Raw genomic sequence first — 20,887 nt, 5'->3', positions numbered from 1 at the left:
GAGTGAAAGGCTGCGAAGGACGCTCTTAGAAAAAAATTTTGCTTTACAAGAATGCCACACTCAAAAAGAAAAGCCAAGCTCCGAGAGGCGATAGCTTCATCTTCGTCACCGATCTCTGAAGCTGGCCAGACACAGATTGAAACTTTCTTCACAGCCGAGTCAGCAGGAAAAACGCCGGTGGAAGCAGCCGCTGCAAACGCCGATTTCGGGCGGATCTCGGCCTTGCTGGCTGAAGAAGTCACCCTTAGTCCCGGCGCTCCGATAACCCCCCCCCCCCCCGATTCCGTCTGAAGCTGTGCTTGGAGGGGTGAGTACACCCGAATTACAATTAATGCCTGGAACTCTTGTATTTGAAAACATTATGAAGAGTAACTTACCCCAAGCCAGTAAAGACGAGGAAGAAAATGCTATCAGGGAGATAGCGAGTGGGGAAACTATAGGCGGGGGGGGGGGGAGAAAAGGCTCAGAGGCTTCTGTTGGGAATGTACACTCCTGCTGAATTGCCGAAGACGATAACACTGGAATCGCTGTGGCATGCAATAAAAGGCCTGGAGAAGGCAGTTATGGACTTGACAAATATTACACTACAATCTAATAGTAAAATACTGAATCTTGAGAAAAATTTAATGGAACATACAAATACCTTACAAGGAATGGAACAACGTATGGAGAAAGTGGAAAAAGCTCAATTTGAGACCATGAGAGTAGAGAATATAAGCGTGAAGAAACTAGAGAACTTGGAAAATCAAATTAAATATTTGAACCTTCGGGTTTTGAATTTCCCATATATAAAAGAGATATCTGCATACGATATGCTGAAGGAGTACATGATAAAGATTCTGAAGATTCCGTCTGAGGGATTACCAGTGATTTCAAAAGTATACTATCTACCGAATAAGGAAGAAAAAGGGAAAGAACCACCTCAGGAAGAAGAAAATGTATTGAATTTGACTCAGATTCTGGAAATGTCCACCGAAATAGAAGTTAAGAGAAGAATGACCTTATTTCTTCAATGTACTTTCCCTTCAGATAGGGATCTTATATTAAAGAGATATATGAGAAATAGAAAGGTAGTATATTATGGGAGTAAAATTTGGATATATCCGGACATATCTCGAATGACACAAGAGAGTCGTAAGAAATTTTTGGCATTCAGGTATGATGTTGTGGCCAAGGGCTCCAGTTTTAGTCTGAGGTATCCCAGCAAATGTGTAATTAAGTATTTAAATGCGAAATATATTTTCTTTGAACCTGCCCAATTACAGAGGTTTCTTGAGCCTAGTAACCCCCAGAACCTGTAGTTATCGTAGCTAATATAGAAGTTTCTGTTGCATTCTCACGACAGTCAAAATACTTTTGCAAAATATGTAAAAATTCCTTGTAAACCACCATGTTTAATGTCTCCCCCAATTTCTTGGAAAAGTAGATAAAAATGTTATGAATGACTAAGAGATGAAAAGTCTTATTGTTTAAAAATTATATGATGGATGTTAATCTACGCATTGTATTATATTTGCTGGAAGTGAATATTGAAAATTAATAAATATTTAATTTAAAAAAAAAAAGGTTTTAACATGAAATAATTCAGAAAGATTGGTACCAACAGCATCAATTTTCCTGAAATAACATTGCTTTTTAGTGGAATTCACTTTAATTCAATAAGTAGATAGTTGAGTAAATAAGCTGGTTTTTTTTAATGCAGAGGGATATTTCAGCCATTAAAGCTTATGTTTCATGGTTATAAGACAGAGGTATACCAAGGGGGCATACCTGTGTTTTAAATAAACAGATTCAACTGGTGCTAATTCATCCAAAATGAAAGTTAGCAGGAGGAAACATCCTGCTCAACATTATTCACTGGAAAAACAGAAATAGTATCAGCAATTCCTTGAAATAATCAATACCAAAGTGATTTCTCTTTGTTATACAAAGAGCTGGCACACACGGGATTTAGGAAATAAGATTAGAACGTACAAAATGAGCAGTCCTCGTTTATACAATGTGCTCACTTAAGGGCAAGACAAATTACCCTACCTCAAGGATGGTCTTTAAAAGCTCGACTTTTTAATCAATCTTTTAGGTGATAATTTCTGGATATCCTGTAGTTTACATTGGTTTAATGTGCTGTGTGATGTTTTAGATTTGTTAATCATGATTTACAAATGTATGTTTATTTTGACTTTTGTTCATGGTTTTAGAAATTAAGTTATGCTATTTCTGTAGAAGTTTATGTATTTTATTATGAGCTGTTTTATTATATGTTGCATAATTTGTTATTTAGTTTTGTATAGTACCTTAATTAAGAAAGGTGGTATACTGAATTAATAAACTAGTTGTAATGATATTTAATTTGGATTTCTCTAGGTGCGTGACAACAGTGCATTACTAAAGCCAAGCGAAGTAGAAATTCCAACAGAAGAAGTAGATAATCCATGCCGCCTAAATCTAAAAAAGTTTGCATTATCTGGCAGAAACAAAGTGCCTTCTATGGTAACAGACACCAGTAGACTTGCTTTCAGTTTATGTCTTTTCATTGCCTTAGTGTATATTTGGTAACTTTTCTAATTCTTCTATTGCTGGGCAACTTATCAAGTAAGAATAGAATAAGGTTCAACTACTTTTATGTCCCAAATCACATGGAATATGTGAAAAACAAAAACCAAAAAAAATTAAAAATAAAAAAACTGGAATATAGTTATCCAAAAGTTTTTTTTCTTGTTTCTTTAGCTTTTCAATTAATTCTGTTGACTGGTTTTTCTATATTTCATGTCATTTATTTACTTTTCTGTTGCTTACTGAAAAGGTAAACAATAGCTCATTAAATGTCAAGCAATCTACAACACACAAATCACTTTTACTTCCTATAGCATGAAATGATCATTAATAATGGAATACTTATTTGTTGATCAATTTTTTGATAGGGATATTATTTGAGAATTTGACTGTGAATTCTGCATTTGTCTGGATATTAAATTGCTGTTATTGCTCTGGTCATGGGGGGTGGGGGCACCATCTCCAGAGTGGCACGGGATGGCAGGGGGAGGCAAAGCTGGAGCAAGGCCTGAACATGTCAAGTGGAAGCAAGGCTTGGACATGTTGATATGACTAGAACCAAAGCTTGGTCTGGAATGGAAAGCAGGTAAAGCTGGAACCAATTCTTGGAATGGAACAGCATGTAGGTAAGGCTGGAACTGAGGCTTGGATGAACAGACTAACCCCTAGATTCTTCAAAATGCTATAAATTTCGCATGAATAATGCCCGCGATAAAAAGGGGCGTGGTTAGGGTAATTTTTGAGGTACCACAACACACACTATTTTAGCGCTTTACATTGGAATTTTACTACAACATGCATTAAATTTATCGCACATGATATTTTCACTTCACAGCTTGTGAAGTGCTCAGACAGGCATTTTCTTGTTTTCGGCTCAGCTGGGGAGGAGGGGGAGGCTCTCATATAAGTCATCTATTTATACCACTATATGTACAGATATCAGGGAAGATTTCATGTGATTTGGGCGAGAGAACATTGTAGAAATCTCATCTTTATGTATCTTTCATCATTCTAAATCACATGAAATCTTCACTGATGTGACTATACTATTCATACATCTGACTGTGCATGTAAAACTGTCCCTCAAACCCTCACCTTGAGTTACTAGATGACCTCCTATAGAGGTATAAATAGATGACTAAAATGTGTGCCACCCCAGAGGCTCTCTCTCTCTCACTACTCCACTCCTCTCCTCTCCCTTGCCTGAAACATAATTTTTGAAAAATCCTGTTTCGGGTATTACACACAGCTATCGCAGGTCATAACGCTAGGGAAAAAAAATGTAGTTAAGACCTCCTCCTCCTTGGTCCCATTTTCCATGGCGATCATAGCTGGGTGAGCAAGATGAGACTTGGCCGAGAAGTTGTTTACCAGGGCAGATACCAGTTGCTGGGCAGACTGACTGTGGAGAGATGCTCCCTGCTGGGCCCCATGCTGGATGGACTAGCTGAGAATGGACGTCTCCTACTGGACAGACTGGCTGTATGCAGGCACCCCCTGCTGGGTGGACAAACTGCAAGAGCGCCCTCTTCTGGGTGAACTGGTTGTGGGCAGGTATCTCCTTATGGGCGATTGGGCTATGGAAGCACACCCTCTACTGGGTGGACAAACTGTGCAAGAGCGCCCTCTGCTGGGTAAACTGGTTTTGGGCAGGTGCCTCCTGATGGGCGATTGGGCTACGGAAGCACACCCTCTGCTGGGCAATCAGGCTGTGGAAGAGCGGCCCTTGCTGGATGGAGGAGGTCAGGCTTTGGATGGTTGCCTTCTGCTGGGCTGGCTGTTTCAGGATGGGAGCCCTCTGCTAGGCTGGTTGCTTCTGGGCGAGATCCCGTTGCAGGACTGACTGGAACAAAGCTGAAGACTTCACCCGGGCTTACTGGCATGGAGCTGGGTAGTGTTTGACATGCAGGGCCACTGGCACAGAGTGACTGGGATGCAAGACCACTGGCTCAGGAGCCTTAGATGATGGGAGCACTGGCACAGGGTGCATAAAGGTTTGACCCCCTGACATGGTGTGTGTGTGGTGCGTGGAATCCCTGGCTCAGGAGCCTTAGATGATGGGAGCACCGGCACAGGGTGCATGGAAGGCAGGTTCCCTGGCACAGGATTTCCTAGAGGTTGGGCGACAGAACCCACAGCACTGCCTGCTGGGTGCTGGGCTGTGGCAACTGGAATTACCGTGCCTTCCTCTGGTTGTGGAGTGGCTGGAGCTGGAATTGCCACACCTTCCTCTGGGCTGCTAGAGCTTGAGCCACAGCAACTGCCTCTGAATGCTGAGAGCAATACCTGTTTCAGGGTGCTGAAGTAGTGGGGTAACACCCCTTGGGGATGAGAGTGGAAGGGCAGGACCCGTCTAGAGCAGGATCGTGGCTGCCAGCTCTTTCTGGAAAAAAATAAATCAGTAAGACTGGGATCCTCCTGAGACAGAGGCTGGGAGTCCTTCGCTAGGAGCTCTGCTGAGTTGTCTTTCTGCAACTGAGGCGTTGGTTTCAAGATTCTTTCTGCCTGTGGTTTTAATTCCAAGCTCCTCTGCAGTTGGTTAGGAGAGACAGGAGTTGAGCAGGAGGAACAGCGTGTCTAAGAGGAGGAGCTGGTGCCCTGGTTTTCCATTGAAGCTTTCTGGACAGTAGAGCTGCAGTGGGGGTGCAAATGGCTGGAAAAGATCCAATGTTTCAGGAGTGGAGCCAATCATAGGGGCCAATTTATGTTGTGGAGCTTTGGAGGCTGGCCCGGCCCGACTGGGTGTGCATACCGTACATTTGCACAGGGCAGCAGACCCAGGAGGGCGTCAGACCAATTCTGATGCACTTGTGGGGCTCCCAATCCTGCAAGCAGGACAAAAAAAGCAATAGTGGCCTATATTCATGATATACCCACAGAGATCCCCAGCTCCGCTGGGTAGGAAGAACATGATGGCGGTGGCGGCAAGATTTCCTGATATTCTCGTTGGACTCCCAGCCCTGTGAGCAGGAAGGAAATGCAAATTTAGAAAGTGCAGGTGGGGCTCCCAGCCTTCCGAGCAGGAAGAGACAGCAGCAGCCTGGGTCTATAATGTAATCACAGGCAGGACCCAGACAGCAGATGAAATTATGACATGCTGGTGGGAATTCCACACCCTGCAGGAAGAAATACAGCGGTATGACATGCCCACAGGATTCCCACACCCTGCGGACAGAAAAAAAGAAGAGACCCAGTGAGTGGCGTGGAATGGAAGGGAAGGGAACATGGGGGTGTGAGTGAGAGAATGACTCGGGAGGGGAAAGGAGGGGATCTGAGAGAGGGGATGGAGTGTAAAGGGGTGGGTGAGAAGAGGGAGAGGGAAGAGGATGAGTGTGAGAGGGGAGAGAAGGAAAGAAGTGGTGAGTGAGAAGAAAGGGGAACAAGAGGGATTGGGTGACTACGTGAGTGTGTGAGCATGTGAGCGAGTGATCTTGTGTGTGTACGTATGTATGAGAAAGCATGTGTGTGACAGCATGTGTGAGAGTGTGAGCGAGTATGTGTGTGAGAGTGAATGTGTGTGTGTGTGTGTTAAAGTATATGTATATGACAGAGAGAGTGGACAAAGTTTGTGTGTAGCCCCCCCCCCCCCCATACTCCAGGCCAATTTCAGAGTAACTGGAAATCAAAAATTCCCTGGTATGAAAAGCTGGACATTCTTTTTATCCTTAGTTTTAATTATTATTCATGATATTTCATGTGCCTGCTATTTTTACATATTTTATTGGTTTTTAGGAACTTTGAAAATTTTTATATGAATAATTTTAGAAGCTTATTCTATTCATCAGCTGTCTTGAAATATTTATTTTTTTTATTTGTGTGATTTTTACTATTATATTTCCTGATTTTGTTGTTTTATGAGGAATGGTGATGTTTCTGTTTTTCCATTGTTGCACTGCATACAGAGTCTGGCTATTAACAATTTTCGGTTCAGGGTTTGTACATTTATATTTATACTTTATGGTCTGTCTGCATTCTGGTGTGTAATGGAAGTGAGGTATTCTGCTATTGTATAATTTCTGTGTAGGGATCTATAAAAGCATGTCTTGTTCTGTTTTTTTCAATAGGGGATGCATTGGTATTTTAGAGCTTGGTGTAATATTTGCACTGTTGCATTTTTGCAGGCAGGATTTCACTGAGTACTGGCAGTTAGTGCAGTTTTGGTATTGGAGTTTTACTATATTGTAATTCAGTTTATTCATAGCTTTTTGAGGGCTAAGCCCAAACCCATTGCACTTTACAATAGATCTAATATTATATGGGCTCCAAAGGTCTTTTTTGCAGGGTTTCTTCATTGGCATCGCAGCACTGCATGTAAATATTGTTGTGAGATATTTTTACATCAGAAGACTTACTTTGAATGTCCTTTTTATGTAACATATGTTATTCAGGCATAATTTTAATTGTGTGTGGTGAGAGCTGGAAAAATGGGGGAACACCTGGGATAAGGTTTGCTGAGTGCCCAATAACTTTGCACTGGCCCTGAGAGAGCGCCATGCACAGACCCTCCCCATTCACCCATCTCCCACCTCCCCAGGGTGCAAATACTGGGGAAGGGGTGGGAAGCAGATGGTAGGGGGTCCGAGGAGTGTGGCAGGATTGCAGGCTTCTTAGAAATATCACTGCCACACCTCTGGGAACTCTGATCCCTGCCTGCCCACTTCCCCAGCATTTCAAATCATCGAAAGGGCCAGACTCCAAGGGGGATTTCACCTCCTTGCCATCTCAGTGATTTGACCTGTGCGATGCCAATCCTCGTGGGGGGCTCTATCTTTTCCCTCAGCTCAGGCAGCAGATTGCCTTAGCTACCCTTGTGTCTGTGTGAGAGCCTGTGTGTCACATATAGGCTCTCTCGCTCACACACATAATGTATCTGTGAGGGAGAGGGATCCTGTATATGTTAGAGAGAGGGAGTGTATGAGAGAATGAATGAGTTATTGTGCATGTGAAAGAAGATAAAATTTGTGCAGCTCTACCTCCCCCAATCCATGACAATCTCAGGGTGACTAGAAATGAGAAGATCCCAGGGATGGAGAGCAGATTTTTAAATTCTTATTAGTTTTAATTATTGTGTAATTTGATGATTTCACCCACTTTTTTTGGGTGGGGTGGAAATATAACATTTTTTAATTATTGGATTTTTTATTCATCGGATGTTTTGAAATATTTTATTGATGTTTCGGAAATTTTATTAAGTGGTTTGAAATATTTATTCTTTTTGTGAATGATTTTACTATTATGATTGATGTTTTATATTTCTTGATTTTATTATTTAATGTTTTATGAAGAATGATGATGTTCCTGTTTTTCCATTGTTGCTCTCCATGTACAGGCAGGCTGGTTGTAGGTTCCAGTTCAGTTCTTCTCAGTATGTTTCTGTTTATACTTTCTAATCTCTTTATTCTGTATTTGGTCAGGGTCTCTCTGTGTATTATTAGAGCTCTGTTGTTAAAGCTGGGAATTAGCAATCTGTTATAAATGGGAGTTGCTGGAGATAGAAATCTGTTATTATTTAGAATAGTTGTGGGTGGATCCTTGGACCAGTGGCAGGTGACCACGCCCTCAGGGGAGCTCCCGAGAGGGACCACCGGTCAGGCTTAGTGTAGGAGACAGACACACACTAGCTCTTTTATTAGACAATATATTAAACCACCAGAGGAGGCAGTAGTGAGCCAGAAGTACCTGGCTGGGCTGTAGTCCCTCAGGTACTGGAACAGGGATCCCAAGATGGCTGAGCTGTAGAGAAACTAAGAAAGTGAGTAGATAGGATATGCAGAGTTCAGGAACAAGTCCTTGGTGATAACACTCACACCATAGTCTCTTGAGGCAGCCCAGGAGTTGGAATGCAGTAGACCCTCGAGGAGCGAATACCTGGTCCCAGGGAAAGCTCTGAGAGATAGATGGAAACTCACTAATGTTGTAAGCAGCGATGACTTCTTAGCAGAAGTGGTATTCAGGAGCTGGTCTGGGACGTGGGCCCTCGAGGAGCGAGTACTGGTTCTAGACAGCGACCTGAAAAGAAAAAGAGAGCGAGGCCCCCGAGGAGCGGGTACCTCTAGTGAAGTCTGAGGAGGCAAAGTAGCTAGGGTTGCGGAGAGCGAGTCCCAACCGCAGCGACCTGGAGGAAGCTAGGTAAACCTATCCCTTGCTAACTCGTCTTGTTAGCGAAAACTGAGACCTTAAATATCTGGAGCTGATGACGTCATCTCAGGGAGATGCCCCTGAGGTTTGCGCCAACGCCGGTACATCAGTCGGGCCGCACGCACGCGCCCTTAGGCATCTGGTCAACATGGTGCTTGCAGCGTCAAGCCGGTCCGGGAATGCTGGAGGAGGACGGCCTGGAGACACTGCAGCAGCGAGCCTTCCATCAACCCCGGAGGGAGTCGCCAACAAGGTAAGGTGGGCAGAGCAGAGACGTCTGACAGCGATGGACACAACACTGTGTTTTACATATTTGTCTGAGGTGAGGTATTTTGCTGGCATGTAATTTCTGTGAAGGGATCTATAGCAGCTTATTTTCCTAATAAAGGTTTTATGGGTGTTCTAGGGCCTGGTGTGATATGTGCAGTGTTGCCTTTTCATAGATAAGGTTGCTAGGGTTGTTTTGGTAGGGGAAGTTCACTATATTGTAATGGTAATTCTGTTTATTCATGGCTTTCTGAAGGTCAAGCCCACAGCCAACATGCATTAAAAAAATGTCTAATTCCATAAGAGTTGCAAGAATTTTTTTTGTCACAGTTTTCTGATTGGCACACAGCAGTGAATGTAAATATAATATGCATGTTGTGATGTTTTTGCCTCAGAAGACTGCACTTCTGAATGTTCTTTTTCATATAAAATTTGTTATAAATGCATAATTTAATTGTGTGTGTCTGTAAAGAGTGTGGCAGTAGGGGCTAAGTGTAGTGTGTGCAAAGCTGTAAGATTTGCCTAGGGTATCTCATACCCTTCCCTATCCGTGGGTTCTGGGATTGCAGGACGGAGCTGGGATTTATTTGATGGGCCTGGGACAGACAATGAATGAATGGGAGGTGGGGGGAGCACAGTAATATTATGCCCAGGGCAGCAAAAAAAAAAAAAAAAGTTAGCCTTGGCCTTGTTTGGAGGTAACAGGGCTACAAAAGCTGCAGCCTAATTTCCTTGGAGATGGGGTTGAGCTCGTTAAGTGCCTGGTACTGGCAGGTGAAAGGAAAGGCTCAATCAGTCTCTTGCATGGTAAAGTTCCTTCAGACTGAGACAGTAGGTCAGAAGCAGGATTAACTAACTCTTGCTGGCTGCAAGCTTCGGGAAAGCGATATGAAAGCAAGGAGGCAGAGGCAAGGTTTACCCTTCCAGGTAAGAGACTGGAGTTTGTTTGGCCTGCAGTGGAAAATCAATTTAAATGATCCTGATAAACTGTGATGTTTAGGAGGTAGTCCTGGGTTTTAATAAACTGAGGCAGTGCTCCCTTTCAGCTGCTTGAGTGCTAGCAGACTGTGGTAGCAGAGGTTTGAGAGATTTTTTTTTTTTTTTTTTTTTTTTAACTCCAAGGTTGGTGTGGGTAATTGGATTCAGACAGCAACCAACCAGGGCCCTGACTTTTACGGTTTGAGAAACTGATAAGCATGGGGTAAGGACAGGGCACAGCAGATACCATCATAAGCTTACTGGGCAGACTGGATGGACCATTTGGTCCTTTTCTACCGTCTTCTTGTAAAAGAAGATTATCCTCCTAATTTGTTTTTTACCCTTCCCTTTAGTAGGATTAAAAAAAAAGACAGTGGAAGTATTTAGGAAATAATGGATGATTCCACTCCAGGCAGACAGGGCATTCATAATAGTTCTGGTCATTCATATTGATGTGAGGTGGAAGGACAGAAAAACAATTGCTAACATTCAGAAGATCAAAATTAAAGTCACACGCACTAGGCAAGCAAGGAGCCCCGTACCCACTCGTGGGGGCAATAGGTTGCTTCTGCATCCTGTTGTGACTCTGGTTTGGGTGGAACATGGGGTGGCACAGGATGGCAGGGTAAAGCTGGAGCAAGTCTTGGACAGTCTCGTGAGGTTTGGAACAAGGCTTAGACAACCTGGCAAAGCTGGAGCAAGGCCTGGACAATCTTGTACAGCAGAAGCAAGGCTTAGACATGTTGGAAAGACTAGAACCAAAGTTTGGACTGGAACAGAATGCAGGTAAATCAGGAATCAAGGTTTGGACAGGAACAGCTTGCAGATAAGACTGGACCTGAAGCTTAGACAGGAAAAGACTAAGGACAAAAGAGGGCAAGACAAGGACAACAGAGTATATAGAACATAAAGCCCCAAGTGGCAAGACAGTGAGAGGCCACAAGGCTCGACAAGACCTAGATAGGCCTTTCCATGATCTCCAGTCTAAGAAGGCCACAGAGCAAGGAAGAGATTAAGAAGATGCAATGGCCACAAGGCAAGGCTAGGAGCAGATGAATGGATGGCCACAAGGCAAAGTAAGGCAAAGCAAGAAGGCCAAATGGCCACAAGACAAGGCAAAGTTAGATGCAGAAGGCTGGATGCCTTGCCTTGCCCTGTGGCCAACCGGTCTTATGCTCCTAGCCTTGCCTTGTGGCTAATCAGCCTTCTGCTCCTAGCTTTGCCTTGTGGCCTAGGTGAAGAAGGCTAGATGGACACAAGGCAAGGCTAGGAGCAGAAGGTCGGATGGCCATAAGGCAAGGCAAAGCAAGAAGGTCAAATGGCCACAAGGCAAGATGAGGAAAGGTCTGGGTAGGCCTAAAGGCAATGATGGCTAAAGCGAGGAGCCAAGGGAGACTTGAATCAGAAGCATGAAAGCAAATGACAGACTATTTTAAAGTTTGAGTTCTGGGAGGGTGGGGGGGGGGGGGGGTGGTGGCTAAAGGGCTATCCAGACTAAAGGCCTCCCCACCCCTTTAGGAATAGCAAACTTTCCTTGGCACCTCCTGAAGAAACACCAGAAACTAAGAAAGAAGCAATGTGTCCTGCTTAGGGACATTGAACAAGCGCACATGGCTTTGAAACTCAGAAAACAAATATAAATAAATAAAGAAAAACCCTATCTAGGCTGTGTCTGACTGTTTCTGCACATAATTTGGGGGGGGGGGGGGGGTGAAGAGTGCATTTTAAGCCATTCCTAAAATGGGGATGGGGGAGAGGGGTGGAACTGGAGGCTCACTCATATTTCAGTGACAGCACTTCCACACCCCTTTCACATCATCACTTGTTCCACCAGCCACCACTCACCATATATCTGGTTCCTTATTTCTCCCTCTCCTTGAAGGGGGGGGGGGTTGATGTCCTGGGGGGGGGCAGAAGGGTCGAATGGGGGTGGGAGGTCACCCCGCAATTCCTCCCATCCGACCTCAAAAGAAAAAGGGGTCAAATGGGGTTAAGGGTGGAGTGAAAAAGGATGGGTTGAGGAAACAAAAAAGTGGAAAAAGAAAAGAATCAATCAGAACAAAACTAAAGGAGAAGTGTGCAGGAGAGGGAAGGAGCAGAGTGCTCTGTCCATTGTCTATCAGCAGGCAAATTCCTCCACTCGGCCTACGAACACCGCACAGAAGTGCTCCACTTTTACCAAGCGCGCACCATGGCGTTAAACAGGGCCCCGCATTCCAGAGGACTGCCCCAACCAACTTCGCTTGCCTTGAACACCACACTACCAGCTTGGCAGTGGACAGGAGTAAATTGCCCAGGATGTCCCTTGCATGCAGGGGCCCTTTTCTGGCTGTGTGCCCATAGATGAGGAGTTGAGGAGTGAAGTTTAACCAAAAACCCAAAAATAATACCTTCAAAAAGGAAAGGAAAGAGGTCAACCTGGGACATTTCAGTCCTAGGTGGGGGAGGTCCTCCTCTTTGCAAAAAGACAGGAGGGGTCTGTCTGGATGAACCTGGCTAAGTACCTGCTGGTAGCCATGGCTCCATACATCAGCCTCCAGCAGCAGTCCCCTTTGTATCTGGGAGTCAATCCTGTGTAGAACAACTCCCAGCAGGGATCCCCCTTTGTCTCTCCCAGGTCCCAACACTTCCTACCAGGGTGTGCAAAGATGTGAGCCGAGGGTGAGGCAGTGCACCGTATGGGCCACCAATAGGTACAGGTTCTTCCGAGACATGATTCAGAAGACTGGTAAGGGCATTTCCCACAGCCTTCTAAGGCTGTGGGCCTAAGGAGGCTGAGCCTCAGAGGGCCTGCTGTCTGGCAGCCTAGGCCCTATCAACAGAATCGGGGTGAGGTGGGGGCAGAGGTACAGTTGAGGGGGACCCCTGGCCTACAGGGCCCTCTCTAGCAGAGTAGCAGTAACTTAACAGAGAGCCCTGGGATCCTAGTCATACTGGTGCTCTACAGTGGTGATCGGGACCTCCAATCAAGTCTTTGACCTTGGTCACCTGGGCTTTGACCAGCTGATATCTCATGGATTTCTCTTTCAGCTCTTCCAAATCCAGAGCAGAGTTATGGAAGAGACGTTCACCTGGAAAGTCCCAGTCTATATTAGACTGGCTCTTGGTCACACCCAGAAGTCTCTAAGCCTTCACCATTTCCTTGTAGATTCCTTGCAATCACGAGGGGGAGCAGGTGGTGAGACCTCTCAGGTCTCCATCAAATTAATTGAACAAAATGAGGACTATCCAATTTAACAATTGTGGAGCCTTTATTTTGAGGCAAACCATCTGGAAATTTAGGGCTTGTCCCATTTGTTCAGAAACGGGACAAGCCCATGAAAGAGGAATTGGCTCACCCTAAGGCTGAATTAGCTGCAATAAAGAAAATATTAGAAACTAACAAGGAATCCACACCCACTCTACAGTATAATTCAGGAATCGTTTCACCATTACCAAGGAGAAAAGCCCATGAAAAAGTAGGTTTATAGTGGACACAGGTAGGATAAGGCATGTGACCCAAAGACACACATCCTTCACAAGTGTGAAGCCCACATGCCCCCTCCCCCCCCCTACACACTTACATAAGAACATAAGAAAATGCCATACTGGGTCAGACCAAGGGTCCATCAAGCCCAGCATCCTGTTTCCAACAGTGGCCAATCCAGGCCATAAGAACCTGGCAAGTACCCAAAAAAAGTCTATTCCATGTTACCATTGCTAATGGCAGTGGCTATTCTCTAAGTGAACTTAATAGCAGGTAATGGACTTCTCCTCCAAGAACTTATCCAATCCTTTTTTAAACACAGCTATACTAACTGCACTAACCACATCCTCTGGCAACAAATTCCAGAGTTTAATTGTGCGTTGAGTAAAAAAGAACTTTCTCCGATTAGTTTTAAATGTGCCCCATGCTAACTTCATGGAGTGCCCCCTAGTCTTTCTATTATCCGAAAGAGTAAATAACCGATTCACATCTACCCGTTCTAGACCTCTCATGATTTTAAACACCTCTATCATATCCCCCCTCAGTGGTCTCTTCTCCAAGCTGAAAAGTCCTAACCTCTTTAGTCTTTCCTCATAGGGGAGTTGTTCCATTCCCCTTATCATTTTGGTAGCCCTTCTCTGTACCTTCTCCATCGCAATTATATCTTTTTTGAGATGCGGCGACCAGAATTGTACACAGTATTCAAGGTGCGGTCTCACCATGGAGCGATACAGAGGCATTATGACATTTTCCGTTTTATTCACCATTCCCTTTCTAATAATTCCCAACATTCTGTTTGCTTTTTTGACTGCCGCAGCACACTGTACCGACGATTTCAATGTGTTATCCACTATGACACCTAGATCTCTTTCTTGGGTTGTAGCACATAATATGGAACCCAACATTGTGTAATTATAGCATGGGTTATTTTTCCCTATATGCATCACCTTGCACTTATCCACATTAAATTTCATCTGCCATTTGGATGCCCAATTTTCCAGTCTCACAAGGTCTTCCTGAAATTTATCACAATCTGCTTGTGATTTAACTACTCTGAACAATTTTGTGTCATCTGCAAATTTGATTATCTCACTCGTTGTATTTCTTTCCAGATCATTTATAAATATCTTGAAAAGTAAGGGTCCCAATACAGATCCCTGAGGCACTCCCCTGTCCACTCCCTTCCACTGAGAAAATTGCCCATTTAATCCTACTCTCTGTTTCCTGTCTTTTAGCCAGTTTGCAATCCACGAAAGGACATCGCCACCTATCCCATGACTTTTTACTTTTCCTAGAAGCCTCTCATGAGGAACTTTGTCAAACGCCTTCTGAAAATCCAAGTATACTATATCTACCGGTTCACCTTTATCCACATGTTAATTAACTCCTTCAAAAAAGTGAAGCAGATTTGTGAGGCAAGACTTGCCTTGGGTAAAGCCATGCTGACTTTGTTCCATTAAACCATGTCTTTCTAGATGTTCTGTGATTTTGATGTTTAGAACACTTTCCACTATTTTTCCTGGCACTGAAGTCAGGCTAACCATTCTGTAGTTTCCCGGATCGCCCCTGGAGCCCTTTTTAAATATTGGGGTTACACATGCTATCCTCCAGTCTTCAGGTACAATGGATGATTTTAATGATAAGTTACAAATTTTTACTAATAGGTCTGAAATTTCATTTTTTAGTTCCTTCAGAACTCTGGGGTGTATACAAGTAGAATACAGCAACCCAGGAACAAATGGATTACTGTGGGCTCTGGAAGAATAAGACCCGCAATGAGGAGACACATGCCCTTCTCAAGTGACACAAATACAAAATGCTTTCTCTGTACTAAATAATGAAGAAGCTAAAGCTATGGAGATTGAAGAGGCATTTGATGAGAAGGAAGAAAACCAGTGCACACAAAAACCCTAGAATACAAAATAACCATCAGACCAAGCTCATTGTGCTGGGAGACTCAATCATCAGCGACACTAATTTGGGAACTCTTTGAGGGGAACACAAAAGCTTTCCAGGATCTTCAGCCAGTAGGAATGATATTCAAATAGTCAATGCATCAAAGAAGAAGGCAAGGACTATGAAGTTGATGATATCATCCATCTGGGAACAAATGACCTGGCTAGAAACGGCATCCAAGTGGTACAGAGATACTTCCTGTCTCTAGCAAAGCAGATTAGTCACATGAAGAATTCAAAATACTAACCATGCTACACAAACTAATCAATGGACAACAAACCAACTGGCTAGGTAAAACAATAGAACCTCACTCACCACAACAATACCTCCGCTCTTCAAAGAAAAGTCTACTGAAAATCCCTCCTACTCAAACCACACAACTAACCTCCCATAGGAAGCCCCAAACTTTGGAATGCACTTCCAACCAAATTAAGAACTCAACTGAACCAAAAAACCTTCATAAAAGAGCTAAAAACCTGGCTTTTCACTAAAGCCTACCAAAACAACCACTGAATACCACACATAACAAAACAACAACTGAATTCCACCCACAACCTCCACCAATTTCCATGTCCCAAGCCCTTTACACATGTACCCAGTAACTTACCACCCCTTCCAGATGAACCCTATGACTCTTTTACCCCTATCTTCTCCATTTGAACCCTATCCTCATCGACCCTAGCACCATTGGTAACTGCTTAACTAACATTATAAATGCATAACTATATAACTAACCTCATTTCTACGATAACGGTAATTCAGACCCTAATGTATATGATACCTCCGATCTTAATGTATACTATAATGCATGCATCAACATTTTGCATCAAAAATTGTAAACCGTTACGACGGCAAAAAAATGAATGACGGTATATAAAACTCAATAAATAAATAAATAAATATTGCTTTTTCAGAAGTCTTACCTGCTCATGGAAAGGGGAAAGAGACTAAGCAATATACATAAATTCAATACATGACTCAAAACTTGGATATATTGGAGGCTGGGGCAATTTATGGAATAGAAAAGGTCTATGTCAAAGATGGCTTACATCTGTCTGTTAACACATACGTGCAATTCCTCTGATATTTACATTAACTACATATATCACTCAGAGGTACTTGGCAAATTATTATGCCCAAAATTGTTTTATTATCTAACCTTTAAACATACTTTTTATAATAACAGTTCATACTAGACCACAATACCCACATATATCTAAAAACTTCCCCCTTACCATCCATGCATTACCCTACATTCACACCACTCATATCACTCATACAATACAATGATTAAAATACTCATCTGAATATTATCCAACAATGCTTACAGTACAATTTTTTCAAATAATTATCATACCTATTACATTGGTTTTAATACAATTGATGACTAGCACTCTAGACTGCATTTCTATTTTGTTATACAATAGGTGGTTCAAAAAATTTTTTTGTACATCCATCACATACAATTAATGCTATTTTTAAATATATTTGCATCCAATTTTTAAATAGGATTTGTATCCTACGAGCACCTCGTTTCACCCTGAGAACCAGGGCTTCCTCAGGGATCTGCAATGCTAGGTAATGTCATCGTGCGTCCACCATCAGATGTCTTTCCTCATTTATTCATCTCTCAAACAGGGGTATAAGTTTCCATCAGCAAAATTTTAATGCTGCACGTGGTCTATCCTATTACAATGATGTCAGCTTGTTGACATCGCAGCCGTGTTAAGCTACAGGCGTTGTAAATCTCCATCAAAGCGTGAGATCTCGCTATATTAAAGTATAGTTTGGTAAAGTGCCAAATTCCAGCCTCTCATGCTATTTGTTCATTCCCATGTCAGATATATTCTTAAAACATTCTCTCGTCAGACCATTCCTTCCAATATAGCTTAACAATGATAAACCATAACAGGCCAGATTATGAATGCAGTGCAACAATGGAAAAACAAATTACAATTCCTCTTAAAATAAGGAAATATAAATCAATAGAAGTAAAACCTACTAATAAAAATAATTTTTCAAAACAGAAAAAAGATAAAATCCAGTAATATAAAACTCATATAAATTTTGCAAAGACTAATAAAATATTTCAAAACAGAAGTCATATACACCACCCAAACTTAAAAAAAAAAAAGAAAGAAAAGATAAAACTCTTGCTGACAATCTCTGGGATCTTTTGATTTCCAGATACCTTGAGATTGTTGTGGATTAGAAGGGGAGAAGAGAGGAATTGTTGCTCAGTCTTCTCTCCTCTTTCATATACTTGCTCTCACAGACACACACAGAGACATATGCTCTCACATACATGCACACAGATATGCTCTCATACACATTCATACACAGACATGCTCTCACGTACATGCACACAGATATGCTCTCATACATATTCATACACAGACATGCTCTCTCATACATGCACACAGATATGCTCTCATACATATTCATACACAGACATGCTCTCACATACATGCACACAGATATGCTCAGTTTCTCCCCTCTCCCCATCGGACACATTCACTTCCTCCCATCAGAAGCAGAAGTCCGGCGGGCAGATTCCTCTTCTTGAGGCTGCTGATGCCACACTGTTTCCTGCGTCTGTGGGTGGGTGGGAGTGGCATGTTGTTGCTCCTCCTGCACGGGCCCAGGACCGATGCTTCTTCTTCCTGCCATGGAACTGAAGACACGCTGTCCTTTCCTCTAGCATGACTGCATGGCCTCGCCTTCTTCCCACCCATGTAGACCCATCACAAACTCCTTTTCTGGGCTGCGAGAGTGGGAAGGAAAGACCATGCTGTCACTGCCCCCACACTGAAGGCACTCTAGGCCATGGCTCCCCCTTCCATCCATACAATTTTTTGGCCCCCCCCCCCACCTATTTAAGTTAGGTTACATCATGTGTGTGTGTGTGAATATATATATATTGATTTATTTATTTATATATATATATATATATATATATATATATAAAAATAAATCAATCTAAAGTTTGGCAATGTATACCTAGCTAGTGCTTAGTATAATGTACAAAAAACCCTAAAAAGGGGAAGGAAAAAAGCACCTATGTGGTTTTATAAAATTGAATATCACACATTTTTTTTTTGCAATATTAAAAATTCATATTTATTAGAAATATTGTAAAAAATATGGTTTACAAACATTTAATATAAAAATTCCTCATTTACCTCATAACCCCTCCTCAACCCTAAACTGTAACTAATCTCACACTGTTACCAATTTGACCACCCCCTATATATCAACACAATGCATTTTTAATTTATTATAATGCTGATATATGTATAGCTTATTACCATTAAATAATGCATACAAGAAGTACATACAATACAAATCACTTGTTTACTGCATGTAGCATTCATCCAGGTTTCTATTACTGAGAAGATAGCTCCTTTTCAAAGTTGTTATATTTTAAAACTGTAATTAGCCCGCTGTGTTTTTGAAGGCATGATCACTATCTCAGTTATCCCCGTCCGTTTCCCACTGTATCTTTTGATGGCGTAATCGCATATCTCACTTACCCCAACAAGGCCTTGTTTCATCTATACAACTTCTTCAGGGGGACTTTTATTTTCAAACGAAACCATCAGCTACACACAAAGTGCCTCAGTATTAGTTATGACTGTATCTAATCAACATGGGGTAAGACAAAGAAGATGCCGGGTTGAAATTCACCTTCCGGCTGAATGAGTTGTCATGTACTAACAGCAATAAAAATAAATAGAACCCATTAGCTCTCTTGTATTTACCATAAATTCTTGAAAACCAATTAAACCACCTCCATATTTCCAAACATATTTTAACCATTGTTTAGTTATGTACACAGCAGCCCTACTGCAGCATTGCTCTACTACCGCCAAAATATTAAAAAAAAAAACCTCACCTGTACGATGTATTCAATCAGCTTCTGATTACCTGAAACTAGCGCTGGTTCGACCTCCTATAAATGCACATTATTTCTAAAGTATAGAGGTCAAAGTCTCTTACCAACCAATCAGCTATTGAACCATTTGCCAAATGAAATCCAGAAATCAAAATTCCAGTTTTAATTCTCTGAAAGGAGCAATCAGATACACACAAATACAAAGAGAAGCAGATACCACATCCAGACAGGCTCCTGACAGTACCAGCAGCACAAACTCTGTCCACTGCCACACACATTGTGAACACAAACCCCTGCAAAAAAGACGCTCAAAATCGATACAGCAAACCTATTATAATGTAACAGTACTAACACCAAAGGCTCAAATAACAAGAACCCGACCTGTAAAAAAGCACAGGTAAATATTACACTGGGTCCCAGATAATCAATACACCACCTACTGTGGAAATGAAACAAACCCGATTGCTATAGATCCCTGCACAGACACTACACACTAGCAGAATCTCTCATCTTGGTCACACACACAGAGCAGAGAGACATCCTCACCAAATACAGAATAAAGGATCACAAGTTATACAAAAACTGAAACGGAAACCTCAAGAAGCCAAACTCTGTGTGTAACAATGGGAAAACAGAACCATCATTCCTCATAAAACAAATAAAATCAAGAAACATAAAGCATCAATTATAATAGAAAATCATACTAATAAAAGAATATTTTTAAACTACTGACAAATAGAAAAACTTCTATTTAAAGTCATAGAATAATTCTATTAAATGTCTCAAGCACCATTAAATTATTTAAAAACAGCACAAATATCAAATAACACCCAATAATTATTAATTAAAACTAATAAAGATTAAAAAAGGGCCCCTGCTGTCCATAAACTTTCTCTCTCACATACACTTGCATGTCCTTTCTCTCTCACACATACATTGTCACATACACATATGTACATAATCTCATACACACACACACACACACACAGGCTCTAAACACCCTCCTCCCTATAAAAGTCTTACTCCCACAGATTTCCACATATATACACAGGCTCTCACTCACACAGACACCGAGGCAGGCTCCCATTCATCTCTCACACACAGACAGACGCTCAGGCAGACTCCCATTCATCTCTCACACAGAAACAGATGCCCAGGTAGGCACCCATTCATCTGTCACACACAGACAGACACCCAGGTACTAGGCACCCATTCATCTCTCACACACAGACAGACAGACGCCCAGGTACTAGGCACCCATTCATCTTTCACACACAGACAGATGCCCAGGTACTAGGCACCCATTCATCTCTCACACACAGACAGACAGATGCCCAGGTAGGCACCCATTCATCTGTCACACACAGACAGACAGACACCCAGGTACTAGGCACCCATTCATCTCTCACACACAGACAGACAGACGCCCAGGTACTAGGCACCCATTCATCTCTCACACACAGACAGACAGACGCCCAGGCACTAGGTACCCATTCATCTCTCACACACAGACAGACAGACGCCCAGGTACTAGGCACCCATTCATCTCTCACACACAGACCCCAGGCAGACACCCATTCATCTCTCACACACAGACCCCACGCAGACACCCATTCATCTCTCACAGACCCCCA

General features: G+C 42.5%; 1 protein-coding gene across 6 annotated transcripts in view; it reads left to right on the top strand.

Annotated features, from left to right (window-relative positions):
- LOC115095211 (dipeptidase 2-like) overlaps positions 1-20,887 on the top strand; it is a 171,497-nt gene that overhangs the window by 148,387 nt on the left and 2,223 nt on the right. For 5 of the 6 annotated variants that reach the window (XM_029608587.1, XM_029608588.1, XM_029608586.1 and 2 more), the window contains one exon: positions 2,365-2,674. In XM_029608587.1, coding sequence (XP_029464447.1) covers positions 2,365-2,556 — 192 coding nt within the window. In that variant the 3' untranslated portion in view covers positions 2,557-2,674. Of the gene's footprint in view, positions 1-2,364; positions 2,675-20,887 lie in introns of those variants that run through there. The other variant, XM_029608591.1, reaches the window with a different exon arrangement.

This window comes from Rhinatrema bivittatum, chromosome 7, assembly GCF_901001135.1.
Source record: "Rhinatrema bivittatum chromosome 7, aRhiBiv1.1, whole genome shotgun sequence".
Classification (NCBI taxonomy): domain Eukaryota; kingdom Metazoa; phylum Chordata; class Amphibia; order Gymnophiona; family Rhinatrematidae; genus Rhinatrema; species Rhinatrema bivittatum.
The sequence above is the reverse complement of the archived record's forward strand: the minus strand, read 5'-3'. Positions and strand labels throughout refer to the sequence as shown.